The sequence below is a fragment of the Cryptomeria japonica genome, chromosome 7 (assembly GCF_030272615.1).
Source record: "Cryptomeria japonica chromosome 7, Sugi_1.0, whole genome shotgun sequence".
Lineage (NCBI taxonomy): Eukaryota > Viridiplantae > Streptophyta > Pinopsida > Cupressales > Cupressaceae > Cryptomeria > Cryptomeria japonica.
The window spans coordinates 590,279,729-590,295,420 of record NC_081411.1 but is presented as its reverse complement, the minus strand read 5'-3'; the positions used below and the strand labels follow the sequence as shown (position 1 = coordinate 590,295,420).

The following is a 15,692-nucleotide window of genomic DNA, read 5'->3' as shown; positions in this document are numbered from 1 at the left end:
CTTCTATAATATTGCTTCACAGGTTACAAAGACTCCGAAGATTGCAAAAGAGAGATTAATGAAGATTGCTGATGTAGGTTCAACAATGGTTTTTAAATCTGATATCAAATTTTCTAAATTTTGGCTGTATTACCTTAGGAATTCAGATGAAAAATTTATCAAAGGCTACATGGAATTCCAAATTGAATATTGTAATATCCATATGTATGATAAATTTGCTGGTGGTGATGTTGATCTTGAAGTAAAAGAAAAAGAATTTTGATAACAGTTACAGAGGGATTCTGTCTCTTCACCCATAAGCACTTTTGAATCTGATGATTACAAAGCAAGCAACAATCAGAAGTGCTGCTGGGAGTAAAATACATGGATTATTATATGGTTGTTAGAATGTGTTTGAGCTTATTTCTTTGTAATCAAGACATTTCCTGCTCTTGTGATCGTGCTGAGTGCTGATATGATGTCTGTTGAGGAGTGACAGCAGATTGCTGATCCTTTCTAGGATTTTGATGGAGGATTGTAATTGTGTATCTGCCTTGTTGTGGGTATGATATGGTCTATTTGACACATCCATATTGTAACCTGTTTTTATATTTGGTAATAGATCATCAATTTGAAAAAAAAGAGGTGGTTTGATCGTCTAAGGTAGTAATTCTGAGAAATCAAGAAATCTCATATACTATTTGCCTTATACAGTTGGTAGAGAAATTGGTTAGGTATTATTTTAAGGAAGTTTTTTGAAAGGTTGGGTGTGATGTAAGAGTTTTTGTTTTTTGTGGTGCCTTTTTCAATTGGAATTCCATCATATGCAAGAAGATCCAGAAAATTTGCAGATGATATGATTATAAAGTTTCAATTACTAATGTATAGTAGGGCATTGAATGCAAAGCTTCATTTGACAAAAAGAGGATCAAGTTTAGTTGCAACTTGTAAGTGATAAAAATAATCATACCAAGAAGGTTTATCAGAACACGAAGCAGCCTGAAAGCCAGAAATAATGAATAACAGATTACACGACAATATCAACTTGTAGCAGTGACTTTTACACTACAAGAACATAAATGAATTTCATACATCTTGCATAAAACTTAAACTATCTAAATTGCATAATCAATTTTTTTGCATATAAACTTCATTCTAACATGATCTGACAAGAGCATTATTTATTAACTGGAAAGATAATATGAAAGTAAACATGTAGTAAAAGATTCTATCATATTCATTACTTTCTTCATATGAAAACATGATAACCATAATTAAGAAAGAATAAGAAGGGTTTAGAGTCTACAGTTCTTTTGTCTATCTTTACTGATGTCCAATCAAGTGTCCGCATATTTTTTGTGAGGGAGAGTATCATTAGGGTGCTTTACCTCCAACCACAGACTTGGCAGTCCCCCGCACACCTTCCTTTCGGAAGTGGCCCTACCCTTCACGAGTGTGCAAACATAGGACTAGGTTTGGTTGCCATCCGAGCTGGGTGTTTAGAAACCTACACAACTCTAGTCGGTCACACATTATAGACTCCTACTAATTGGTATGATCCACTAACTAGGTATGTATCCAGTCAAAGTGATTTGACTAGCACAAGCAGAACTTTGCGCCACCTTGGCCGAAGGATTTAGTTATGCTTACTGTGCACGTCATATGTGCAGTCATTTGTCCACCCACCCTACTTGACTTGAAACAAAAACTCATGACCTCAGTTTGACCTTGTTAAGGTTGACAAATGGCTTATGAACATGCCTTCGCTCCATTCTGTCCCGGCCAAAGGTAGGTTTACACAATGAACTAATTAAGAAGTTATTCACATTAGTTAAGATTTATGATTCAGCTCTACTTCACCTCCTCTTGCAAAATTGTGTGGAGAGGTTATATTGTTCTATGATAGATTTGTTATTTAAGGATGAACACTCATACCATAGCTTTACTCAATACTGATCCATTAACTTGTAATTGACAAGAAATTTAAGATGCTGGTTGTAATACCTACAAGTAACTTGCATGATGGTTTGGCTTACTGGCTAGTGACCGCCTTAGCATGTAACCCATCCATGGGATGCATAGGGTTAGTTGGTAATTTCTTTCTCATTATGAGTTCATACATGTTCTATCTTTGCACTTATCTTGCATTTATGATGCACACATGTAAGTGCTGACCCTGCACTTCTGTATATAAAGAAAGACAGTCCAATACCCCCTATCTTAGACTCCATGGTCTGATTAAACATTCCCTTCGAAAGCAAGTCATTGCTCTACCCAAGTTGGTTCTTAATAATATGTCATCTATGCCACTGGTCTGTACCATAATACAATTCAGAAATTAATTATTATCAACAGATCATTTATACACTGTTCTTGTCCTTAATGGAAGTAAGAACTACAGGCTTGCACACCATCGAGTTCCTTCTTCATGCTACGGCATATTGAAGGAGTTTTGGAAAGGTATAACTATATATATAAGAGTTGATGCATGGTTCTGAAACAAACCGCATTTTTCTTGTAACAAGATAATAAAGGTTTTTCTTAAGAGTAGAGGAAGATATCTACAGCTTGCAAGCTTGTTTTCCTTAAACTGGCTGAATTTATTACAGCATTGACACTATAACATAACTCAAAACAAACAGTTCGAACTGCATGGTATTCTCTACACATTGAGAAGTTTACTTCAGAAGTATTATAAAAGAAAGAGATTTCTCACCAATTCCATAACCTGAATTGAGAGTATTCACTATCGAGCTTTGCTCAGGGCTAAGTTTTACTTTAGTTTGTAGCAAATAAAGAACTAAGAAGGAGAGAAATGATTTTCTCATGCCTGTGATAATAGCTGAGACAGGAGTTGAAACTTGGTAGTCTCCTAACGCCCATGAGCTTCTAGCTCTGCTCTTCATATCCCCTAAGAAAATACCAAACAAAATACCAGATGCAAGAATCGTAAAAGCTTAGAATGAAAATACTGGTTTCATACTGGTTTCATATAAATGCCAGACTTCAAAAGAGTTTCCAAAACACTTTATCAAGAAAAGGTTAAGGATGGTGCCCGATGATAATGCGCTCAGCTCCTCCACACTAGATTACATGAAGATAGATTTAAAATGATATGTGTCTCCATTACAATATAATGAATTGATTTTTTAGTGAGCTCATAAGAGTTGCTAAGGTTTTTACTATAAAGTTATGCAGTCACCTTCAATTGCCCTAGCTCGACTTAAGTTGACTTAGTCTTTGGTGAACGGCATAAAGATTATGAAATGATGTGCTCCCACTAATGCATGCTTTAAACATAACATCGTGGTCTTCAATTACTCATTAGGCTGAAGTTGAATTCTTAACATATTAAATTTAAATTATTACTTTCCTTACATTATTGATATTAAGGGTGCTTATATGAGGTTATACATATATATGTTTTTGATTATGGCAAAAATAGGTTTTGAAGGGACCTGAAACCCTTTACATTATAAAAGCTCCACGAAGTCTCAACCAACAGTTAAGCCAACAAAGAACACAACAACAAAAAAGCCCCATAACAGAGATAATCCTCAAAATAACTTAAGAGGCACAGACCAAAGAAAGCTAAAAGATAACACAAAACACAGGAAAACCAGCAAAAGACCAGCACAAAAGCAGCTGGGAACCAGCCCTAATCCAGCAGTTTCATAGTTTGTTCCATCTCTTTCTCAATCTTAGTCATATTATCAGCAATCTTCCTGAGCTTCTGAAAATCAGGAGGAGGTCCAACTGCCTTCCTCTTCAACGTACCTCTTGTCCTTTTGCTGGGTTCCGAAGAAGTGTCCTGTTCAGCATTGGCTTCCACATCCACCACATTCTTCAACTGAAATTGTTCTTCAAAACTACTAATCATATTTTTAAGGCTCTCCACTGTGGAACCAAGCACCCCACGGCTAGTCTTAACAACATTCTTGATGGATTCCTTTATTTTAGCATTTTCATTTTCCAGAGCTTCCATCCTAGCTTCGTAGCCTCTTTTGAAATTGTCAAAGCCCTCCATAGTGGATTTGAGGCTATCATTGACAGAGGTAATCTCCTTCTCAGACCTGGGGGAAGCCTCGTCTGGCACGTGCCCTTTATCCATCTACTTAACGTTATCTTTAACAATTTCCAGATTATTGCTATCAACTCTTTGTTTGAGTTGAATCTCCTTGATTTCATGGAAAACCCATTTGAAGATTTTAAAAGTGTCCACGGCCCCATCTCTAGCAAGAGCAAGAACATCAATGACAGACTCCTCAGAGGATAACAATTGCGAATTAGGCTCAAGAGATGTCGGGAATGGTTGTCTATTCTCAAGGTTTTGAGCAGGACGAGACTCACTAGAAGCAGTGGGAGAAGGGCTATTACCTTGTCTACACGGCTTACCAGCCGAGGTACCAACATTAGCAGAGGGAGGGGTGCATGAGGTGCGGGGGTTTTTAATTTTAGGGCTTTTACCAGCACAAACTTTCCCTTTTTTTTTTTGCTGAAGAGGGAATAAATTCCTCATCCTCAGACTCAGTAATAAAATCATCCTCCAAAGACTGAGAGTCCTCCGTCTCAGAATTGACCTCATGGATGGAGGCAGCCAAATGCGGCATAGCTTTCACATGATCAGAAATAAGAAGGATGAGGCCTTCATGCAGAATAGGTTTTTTCACAGGATCCTTTAAATGATCAGAAATGCTAGCATTAAGGGATTTCGCAAGAAAAAAGGGAAAAGAGATTCTAACCTTATGCCTAAAATGGTTAAGAAGAGCGAAATGGTAGGCAAAGGCATGGGTATACCTTCCATCAAGAGTCACATACTCCATGATCACCTTCAGAACAGCTCTCCAGATGGACTTTATCTTCAAAGTATTGTAACTGGTTGTTCCATCTCTCACTAAATTTCTCTTCTCCATTTCCTTCTTAGGGAAGAGTTTAATCGCCTCCTCAAAAAATTTCTTGTCTTTATAAAATTTAGTTCCTTCCGTAGAAAGACCAGTAACCTCAGCAATGAGGTCCTCATTAACAACAATGTCTGTACCAAACAGTTTGACAAAGCTCTTTTGTAATTTTTGACAAAGTCCTTAGTCACCCTGGCTTTTATCCGATGCAGCTTCTCAATGTAGATGGTAAAGCCGCCTTTCTCCAGTATCCTCCAAATAGTTTGATTGTTTCTCAGAACAATGCAATTCATGGGCTCCACCCTCTTCAAATCACCCCCCATTTTACCACACCTATACCCCACAAACAATTTGCAAATTATCCGGCTGCTGCAATTCTTCAAGCAGTAATAGAAAATGTGTTTGGATCTCAAATTCGCCCAGAAAACGTGTGGGAAGAAGGCACTAGAATAGCAATAAATTCTGAAATCCTAGGATATGTCCTTCGCACGCCACGCACCATTACTTCTAAATTTCTAATAATAAAAAATCTGACAGGCAATTTATAAATCATTTTTATCATCATTATAATTTAACTTCACGACTGGTGAGGTTATCCTGCCATATTAACCCCCTCACGTTGTCATTCAATTTGCCCCCTTTTCTCCACATTAACTTTTCATTGGCATTAATACCTAGGTTGGCAAAATAGTTCGCCACTTTATTGTTTTCTCTATAAGTGTGAGAAATATAACACTGTTCAAAGGATTGGATAATAGAAAGTGAAAGATTTATCCAATTCGCCATGTTCCATGAGGGACTTGAGATTTTTCTAAGGCATTGTATAACATTTTAGAATCCCCTTCAATCCAAACCTTAGAACAATTCATCTGTTTAGCAATTAGAAGTGCCTGGAAGGCTCCAATGTCTTCAACAGTATGGTTGGTCTGGGTACCTGTTGATGTGTCTTTTGTACACGACCAAACACATAATAAAATACCTAAAGGTACCTTATCCTCTCTTGAACAAAGTTCCCGACTGCTGAAGATCTCGTCGAAGGATCAGTCAGAGTAACTCCAAGGTTCTGTTATGTAGGATCTCTATGTGTGGATAGGCTCTCTGTGGTATGATGTGATTTTGCTGGAATCACAAGGGGACTTACACTTGATGATTGAACGTCTGATTTGCTTTGAATATTGCTGGAACACATGATTTCACTAGTCTAGATTTTAAAAAAAAAGGGAAAGGATGAGGGCGAGGAAAGGATCTAATTCTGACACTAAGAATGTAGGAGCAATGAATAACCTTTGATGAAATTCTAACTAAGTCTTGTTTTGACATCCCAGGACCATCTCCACAAGGTTAGTGCGATCTTCGGAGGAAAGCTTTATGATGTTCATATCATCGCTACAGGCATAGACACCATCAGGCTGATGCATATCAGTGAAGAAGCGACAATTGAAGTTAAGCTTAAGCTGAATGATTCCAGTTGACTACACAAGGCAAGTCTGCAATCAACAAACTGCTAGTAGTATGGATAAACAAATTTCACCATCAATCAAACACATTTCTTCCATTCATCTAATAACATGAAATCAAATCTGAGAAGTATAAAGACCATGCAAATTGTTGAATCGACCCATAGATTTCACCATTTCTTCAATGAAGTTTACAAGTCTTTTACAACAACATCTTGGCAACAATCCTTGCCTTCTCTTTCTATTCTACTCTAATTGCTATTCTATCGACTGACTATTCAGTATTAACTAACTATTCACCTTCTAACTACTGACTCACTATTATTAGCTTTTAGAAATGAGGAGCCAGAGCTTATATAGTGCTCACAATACAATTCAATGGCCCAGATCAATTTGAGATCAATGGCCGAGATTTTACAATAAAAACCCTAATTAGGGTTTGTTACAACAAACTCAATTCTGGCCAATGAAATAATTGCATTATTTGGACACATGTCTTTTCCGGAATATTCGACCAATGGATAACCGGGGTAGGTACATCGAAGTTTGTGTCATCTTTGATGAGTCAAGTACATTGAATTTGGACACGCTGAGGTGGACCAATCCGACTGGAGGAGTGATGACTGGGACGCCACCTTTTCTGACACTTGCAACTTGGTAGATATTCAATTTGATGATGCTGAGAAGCTGACTTTAATTAACTTTTCTGACACTGTCTGCTTCTTCAACGAACCCTTGCTTTAACCTCCTTTGTCTTCGATGTGCAGGATGGATGGTGTACCTTTCCTTGGAATGCTGGACTGGAAGATGTCGTCCTTGATGATGCTAGACCGGAGAAGGCCGTCCTTGTTGATGCTGGATTGGAGAAGGTCGTCCTTGTCTTGGCCTGGTCTTCTTTTAACTGCAAGACAAACCAAAAGATGATTAAGGACACATAATAAATTTATTTCAACATAGCATTTTCTACCTTAAATCATCAACAAGATGTTAAAATGAAGCTTGCTCAATATTCTCCCTAGGGATAGGCCCTATAAGGATTTCGCCTTGGACCCTCTGGAAGGGTCAAGAGCGGAATTTGCATTCCTGGCTCAAATTGTTCTCACTTTGCAACCGTACTTGCTTAGATACATGCCCAAGGATGTCCTCATTCTCAACCAACACCAATCTTGATGCAAATTTGGGGCAAAAGAGAGGTTTTTAAGAATTCTGCTATGGACCCTTTGGAAGGGTCAGGAGCGAAATTCACTTTTTAGGACAAAATCTATCATGTTTCCTCTCCAAAATACCTTCCAAGGCGAGCACACACTAGTTTTCCTTCCTCCAGAGCCCAGGGATCCATGCCTTGACCTCTATCATGAGCAATTTGAGTGAAATTGGGAATTTCGCTCTGGACCCTCTGGAAGGGTCAGTAGCGAAATTCACCTTTTAGGTCACAACTCTTCATTTTCTTCACTTCAATTCATCTTGCAGGGCAAAGTAACATCATTTCAACCTCAACTACACCTTAGGACTCCTAGTCTTGATTTGACACAAGGAGGAAATAGGTAGATGAAGAATTTCGCTCTGGACCCTTTGGAAGGGTCAGGAGCGAAATTCACCTTTTAGCTCAAAATTCACACTTTCGAAGGTCAATCATATTTCCAAGGCATTCCAAATAGCTTTTCTCACCCTAGTCTAGACCCGACTTAGCACAAAATTTGGAGGATAAGATGGTTTTTAGGATTTTCGCTCTGGACCCTTTGGAAGGGTCAGGAGCGAAAATCTTATTTTAGGCTTATTTCCTTATCTTTTCAACTCCAATCCACCTCCAAGATCAAGGACACATCGCCTCACTCCTATCTAGGCCATAAAAACCAAAAACTTGACTTGATTTGCAAGGAAAAAAGGGTGATCCTAGGAATTTCGCTCTGGACCCTTTGGAAGGGTCAGGAGCGAAATTCTCATTTTGGCTTCAAAATTTGCATTCTTGGTGACTAAAATCCACTCTAAGGCAATCCAAATGACTTCTCTCACCCTTGTCCAGGTTTGACTTTGCTCAAATTTTGGAAGAAAAGATGGTTTTTAAGATTTTCGCTCTGGACCCTTTGGAAGGGTCAGGAGCGAAAATCACTTTTTAGGCTCAATTCCTTCACATTTGATAATAATTGAGAAGTCAAAGTTATTTCTAAGGACCTCTCCTATCAAAACTCACCTTAGTCAGCACTAGGCTTGGCACAAAATTGGGAAAAAAGGTGGTTTCGAGAAAATTCGCTTTGGACCCTTTGGAAGGGTCAGGAGCGAAATTCTCATTTTGAGCTCATTTCTTCGTTCTTTCAACCTCAATCAACCTCAACAGGCAAGGACACACCTTCTCACTCCCATCCACGCCATAAAAACCAAAAGTTTGATTTGATCCAAGGAGAAAATGATGGATTTGAAGAATTTCGCTCTGGACCCTTTGGAAGGGTCAGGAGCGAATTTCTTCCTCTAGCCCAAAATCATCATTTTTGGAGACAACAATCAATTCAAGGGCAATCTCAAGGGCTTCCCTCACCTTAGTCTAGGCATGGCTTGGCACAAATTTTGGAGAAAATGATGGGTTTTAGGATTTTCGCTCTGGACCCTTTGGAAGGGTTAGGAGCGAAAATCTTGTTTTAGGCTCACTCCTCCATCATTTCAACTTGAATCCACCTTAAAAGGCAAGAAAACACTTCTCCTCTCACATCCAAGTTATAGAAACCCAAGTTTGACTTGATTTTGCTAAGAAAATAAAGGTTTTTAGGAATTTCACTCTGGACCCTTTGGAAGGGTCAGGAGCGAAATTCACTTTTTAGACCAAAATCATCATTCTTTTAAACCCAATCTTCATTGCAAGGTAAAATCTTATCTCTCTTCACCCTAGGAACAAGGTTTTAAGCTCAAGCAAGGTAAAAAATATAGGCTTGTAAGGAATTTCGCTCTGGACCCATTGGAAGGGTCACGAGCGAAATTTCCTTCCTTCGCTAAAACACTCATTCCTCAACTCTTTCAAACGTCCTTAAGGGTTTCAATATGCCCATTCTCTCTTTCAACATACCTTGGACATCAAAATTTGGCCAAATAAGGAAAGAAATGAGGTCTAGGAGGATTTTCGCTCTGGACCCTTTGGAAGGGTCAGGAGCGAAAATCTCATTCTTGACTTGATCCTTAATCTTTTCAACTCCAATCTTCTCTGGAAGGTAACAAAACATCATTCTTCACCCAAGAAACAAGGTTTGTGGTCTAAGCAAGGTCAAAAAATAGGCTTGCAAGGAATTTCGCTCTGGACCCTTTGGAAGGGTCAGGAGCGAAAATCACCTTCTTGGCTAGAATCCTTCATTTTTTCAAAGCTTTCAAACATTTCCAACGTCCAAACATGTCCACTCTTCCCTTCAAGATGCCTTACAAATCAAAATTTGGTCAAATAAGGCAAGAAATGAGTCTTAGGTTGATTTTCGCTCTGAACCCTTTGGAAGGGTCAGGAGCGAAAATCACCACTTGGGCTTGATTGTTCATTTTTCAAACTTCAATTTTCTCCTGGAGGCAAATATAGATCGTTTTCCATCTAAGGAGCAAGGTTTCAAGCTAAAACTAATACAGATGCAAAAGCATATGGATTTCAAAGAATCGATGTTGTTCAATTAATCGAGGAGACAAAGCTCCTTTAAATAGAGTTACAAAGACGATGTTTCTAAAAGAAACAATCGTTAACTAGAGGCGAAATTAGAAACAACTTAAATGACCATTAATAACATAAAGAGAAAGATATTATTCTAATACCCTCCCTTAATGGTCATCGTTCTAACTACCAAGAGAAATAACAGAGAAGGTTGCCCCCTCCTTCTCAGAACACGCTGCAATAGAAGACAAGAGCCTGCCACTAACTCTGCCACTTGAGATGAATCTGCCATCAACCCTCCCAGAAACTGCAGAACTTCTGGAGATACCTAAAACAACACCAACCGTCCAACCTAATGTTGGAGAACTGTCCCTCCCTGTAACTAGAGACACACCAAGAACAGTTGTCACGATTTTGAGGAAAAAATCGGCAAACCCTCCAAACTATTGCAAATGAGCAAGATGCCCGAAAATAGACTGCAAATAAGAGACTAGTGCAGATGTTCGCACAACAACTCCAGGTGCGACTAAAAACAGACTGCAACAAAGTACAATTTTTGAGGAAAAAATCATAAACCCTCCCATGATTTTTTTTCAGGGACACAAAATATTTAAAAACCCAGAGACTTTTTTTTAAGGGAAAAAAATATTAAAACCCATCAGAATTTTTTTCAGGTTAAAAAATATTAAAAACCGAAACAAACATCGATGCCCATAAGCCATCTTCACGCTTTTTGAGGCACGAAAAACAAGGTACTGAGAAGATGCTAAGTGCACAAAACCTGATTGCCTTCCAACATCAAGTTGGTCAAAGACACCATCTTGCACGTTTCCCAATGCATGGAAAACGAAAAAACTGAGAAGAGGTGCTGGCACAAAATTCAAAATTTTTGAATCCCACTGCAAAAACAGAGGCAAATGCAGGTACAGACTTCAAAAAATGAAGTACGGTTGGCACGAATTTCAAGAAAAAATTTCCGGCTGACCTAGAAATCCTTGCGAAAAACCCAGAAGGAATCTGTTGTCAGAATCTGGATCCGCTGGCTTGAAAATTGAGGCACGAAAATTGAGGCACCTAGAAAAATTCTGATGACGACCCAGATGAGATCTCGAAAAACCCACCACGAATCTGTGCTCAATTTTTTTTCGACTGAATCTGGAGGGTCAAAACCCTAGCCGAAAATGCAGATTTCCGTCCAAAAATGGCAGAAAAAAAAAATTGCAGGCGGGAAAAAAATGTGTCGCGTGGTTGCGCGAAATGCAGGAGAGACGGGTCACGGGAAAGGGCAGAAAATAGCGAGAAAACCCTCGTAGTTGCAGCCAAAACGAACTGTCAAAGTAGCAATTTCGAATAAACAAAGAAATTTTTCAAAAAAAAAACTGTTAAAAATTCATGACGAATTTTTAATTGAAAAATTATTTCGAAAATAACCAAGGCTCTGATACCATAATACAGATGCAAAAGCATATGGATTTCAAAGAATCGATGTTGTTCAATTAATCGAGGAGACAAAGCTCCTTTAAATAGAGTTACAAAGACGATGTTTGTAAAAGAAACAATCGTTAACTAGAGGCGAAATTAGAAACAACTTAAATGACCATTAATAACACAAAGAGAAAGATAATGTTCTAATAAAAACAAAGGAGCAAATGAAGTTTATAGGGAATTTCGCTCTGGACCCTTTGGAAGGGTCAAGAGCGAAATTCTCCTTTTGAGCTAAAATCTTGATTCTTCAAAGCTTCTAACTCCCTCTCAAGGCAAAAACATACCCATTCAACCTCCATCAAGCCAACGCCTAGCCAAAATAAGAAAAAAAAAAAGGGTTATAAGGATTTTCGCTCTGGACCCTTTGGAAGGGTCAGGAGCGAAAATCATGTTTTGACCTTGATTCTTGATTTTTCAAACTCTAATCTTCCTTGGGAGGCAAACATAGATACTTCCTCATGCATCTCCATCTTGATCCTGACTTTGGCTAAGGGAGAAATTAGTGTTTTCAAGAATTTCGCTCTGGACCCTTTGGAAGGGCCGGGAGCGAAATTTGCTTTGGACCCTTTGGAAGGGTCAAGAGCGAAATTTGACATTTTGGTCTCTCCGTCAGGATCATTTTATGGAATATAACATTTAAGTATAAGAACTTATACTTTAAGTTATATTCCATATATACTGTTAGGATGTTTGAGAGTGGTTTCGGACCTCCAAGAGTTATATTGCAAAATCTAGTTTTTGGAGGATTCTTCAGTTTTCCAGACTTGGTCAAATTTCAGGATCAGGACATTCCAGACTTAGCCAAATTTCAGGATTAGGACATTCCAGACTTAGCCAAATTTCAGGGCATTTGAAGATCAGGATGACATTCCAGACTTCATCACTCACCAACTTGACCTAGCTTGGACCTTCAAGAATGATACTCACTCACCAAGCAAGACACAATTAGCAACAAGATCAAAACCAGGCCCTAAGGAAGACTTTCAAAGAAACCCTAATTTTGGGGCCCCAAAGACTCAACCTAGCTCAAGCAGAGCTTGCTATCCAAGCGATCCCCCTGGCAACACTCGAAAAGCAAAGGCTAACAGACAAAACTCTAAAACCTAGAAAGCAAAACCCCACAAAGCGAAAAAAAGTAGTGGTCCCCATTTGCAATGGGGTGATGTGTGAATACGTCACAACAGTACCCAAGGGGAAGTTATACATATATATGTTTATACATATACTCACATCTATATTCCATATATATGTGAGTATTTGCATATGTGTATTACGTAGTTCATCATATACTCATATTCGTATTGATGATCTAAGATATTAAATAATATCAAGTCGAATAAAATATATATAATGATAGAGGGTATTAATAAAATCTTAAAATGATGACGACTCTAAACAAGTCCAACCAGAGAACACATGGTGGTCAACAACGATAAACCCTAGCAAGGTCAACTTATCTCAGTTGGATATAATTTTGGCGTCGATGGCAACTTTGACCTCTTGTCATTTCTACATCCCTCTCCCCAATGATACCCTCCCTCTCACCCTGGAGGGTAATGAAATCTCCTACATCCACTTAGATACACAAATGTAATAGGCTATAACTTAAAACCATATCAAGAACATACATATCAAAACATTAGATCGCATGTCTATTTAAATCCAAATTCACTCATTAATGTAACTCATCTAAAATACTGACACTGTCTACTGAGACACTACGTCAACACCGATAAACCCTAGCAAGGTCAAGTTATCTCTGTTGGATATAATTTTTGGCGTCTATGGCAACTTTGACCTCTTGTCATGTCTACATCCCTCTCCCCAATGATACTCTCCCTCTCTACCTGGAGGGTAATGAGATCTCTTGCATCCACTTAGGTACACAAATGTAATTAGGCTATAACTTAAAACCATATCAAGAACATACATATCAAAACATTAGATCACATGTCTATTTAAATTTAAATTCATTCATTAATGTAACTTATCTATATGATGCATTTACATAGCTTCACTTATCTTCATCACATCATTATTATGCATGAAAGTAAATTGAAATTGTTTCATGATAGAGGTATGTAACACACCTCAAGATTGATTTTATTTGCTAAAGAACTAACCTATTAGGTCAGAATAAAATCCGAAAGGCATTTTTTGACCAGTCTGCCATGATCACAATTGCAACAGACTAGTATGCACAATGTATGTTGGATCTTCTTTTGGAGTTAAAATCAGATTGTTAGTAATATTATTTTAAGCTATTTAGAGATGCACACAATCTGGTTTAATCAATATAATTAAACCATTGAATGTGTTATGCAACCTGTTGCTCTTTTTTGAATTAAGTGAAACAAAGACAAAGTAGTTTTTTTGGGTTCTTTAACATACAAGGAACCATGTTTTCTTTATGTGATTCAGCGTATCAAAATAACCCTTTTAAAATATTCATACATAGTTGTACAAATCCTCTGACTAAATTTTTAATGGGATATAAGTGTAAACTGTAAATTTGTTGCTTTGGTTCTTAAAAAAGTGGCTTTGCAAATGAACAGGCAAAACATTCAATTTCACAGATTTGCATGACATTCTATATACACGACATCTTATAATATATCAATTGATTGATTCGGTTTTCTTAGGATCTGCCATATTTACATGGCTGGAGATTGAGTTTACTGCATGTGCAGATGGCAATATTAAAGTTCAAAAGCACAAATCTAACAATATTGAATATATCTTGCTTTTTTTTAAATGATTGAAGCAATATTGCATAAATGCTGCTATTAAGAAAACAGAAAAATCTAATTAAGTTCTTTTAATCAGTAGAGGAAATGAACAGTTCAGCAAACTAGTATTAGGGATGTGATACAGAAAAGGTGTATCGTTCTTGCAAGGGACTTTTATGTGATGAGTTTGGAAAAGAAAATTTAAAAACATACCTTATGCAATCTTGAGGTGTGATAAGAAACTAAAACATTTGAAATTGACATGACTTAATTGGCATCTTAAATGAAAAGTGCATCTGTGGATCACAACTAGAGCAGATAACAAGATAGAATTGTATTTGCAGAAACATGATCAAAGTGAGAGACTAGTTTTTCATCACCATTTTTGAAGATGGAGGGTATATTGTTGGAAGGCGTAAACATCTATAACTTATTTCTTGTGGTATTCGCTATTCTAGTATTTAGTATTGGACAATATGTCAATATATGGTACATTAGGGATTCTGTCATCTTGTGTGTTTGTTTCAGTTTGAGTCAAATAGGATTAGTTTTTTTCATTCTAACATATATTCGAAGGATAAATATGATTCTTAACTGTATGAATTTACTGAATGTGATTGCAGAATAAATATGAGGAAACAATAAAGGAGAGTACAAAAGCACTGGATTTAAATCCAGCTTACATGAAGGCACTAATTAGAAGGGCAGAGGCCCATGAAAAACTTGAACATTTTGAGGAGGCTATCGCAGGTATCTTGACATGTTTAAGAACATATGCAAGACACAAAGTGTTTAACTTCTATGTTTGAAATTCTATCAGTTTTATTTTGTGTGTTGCTTCAGATATGAAGAAAGCACTGGAGTTGGATGGTTCAAATGAACAGGCAAGGAGAACAATTATTCGTTTAGAGCCACTAGCTGCAGAGAAGCGTGAGAAGCTTAAGGAGGAGATGATAGGTAATTTAAACCTTTGTCCTTCTCTTATAGAAATCCAAGGGAAACCTAACTACCTATTTTTTTGGCCATTGTTGTTCTTTTACATTTAAAAAAAATAAAATTAAATTCACTGAATGGATAAGAAATTCATAAGCCATTAACCAAAATACTGTATAGTATATTCTTGAACTGGCTATATTTTCAAAGCCTTATCAACAACCCACATAAATTTTTGTTCAATAATTTTGGTGACCTACTTCACCCTTCATTTGAGAAACACTGGTTTAGTAAGGAATCATGATGCAGTCAAGATTGGGGGGTCTTATCAAACTACCCAACCTTGCAGCCTTTACATATCATCCCACCCACATAAAAACATCTGAAATAAAGCTTGAAACATATATTTATTACAAAATCCTTCAAGAACATTTACATATATGGATGATTACAACAAGAGACAAAATTAAAAAACTTTACAATATTTCTAGGCACTTCATGTCTACGAGTCTTTGATCTTCATGTCTTCACACCTTCTTGGCTTCACTTCTCATTTGAAGCTTGATATTTTTCATCCTACATCTCTCATGGCTGC

General features: G+C 37.5%; 1 protein-coding gene across 1 annotated transcript in view; it reads left to right on the top strand.

Moving 5' to 3' along the window:
- The window catches only part of LOC131048739 (uncharacterized), a 109,364-nt gene that overhangs the window by 81,029 nt on the left and 12,643 nt on the right, over nucleotides 1–15,692 (top strand). The window contains exons 3-4 of the mRNA XM_057982805.2: nucleotides 14,788–14,914; nucleotides 15,008–15,121. Coding sequence (XP_057838788.2) covers nucleotides 14,788–14,914; nucleotides 15,008–15,121 — 241 coding nt within the window. The remainder of the gene's footprint in view (nucleotides 1–14,787; nucleotides 14,915–15,007; nucleotides 15,122–15,692) is intronic.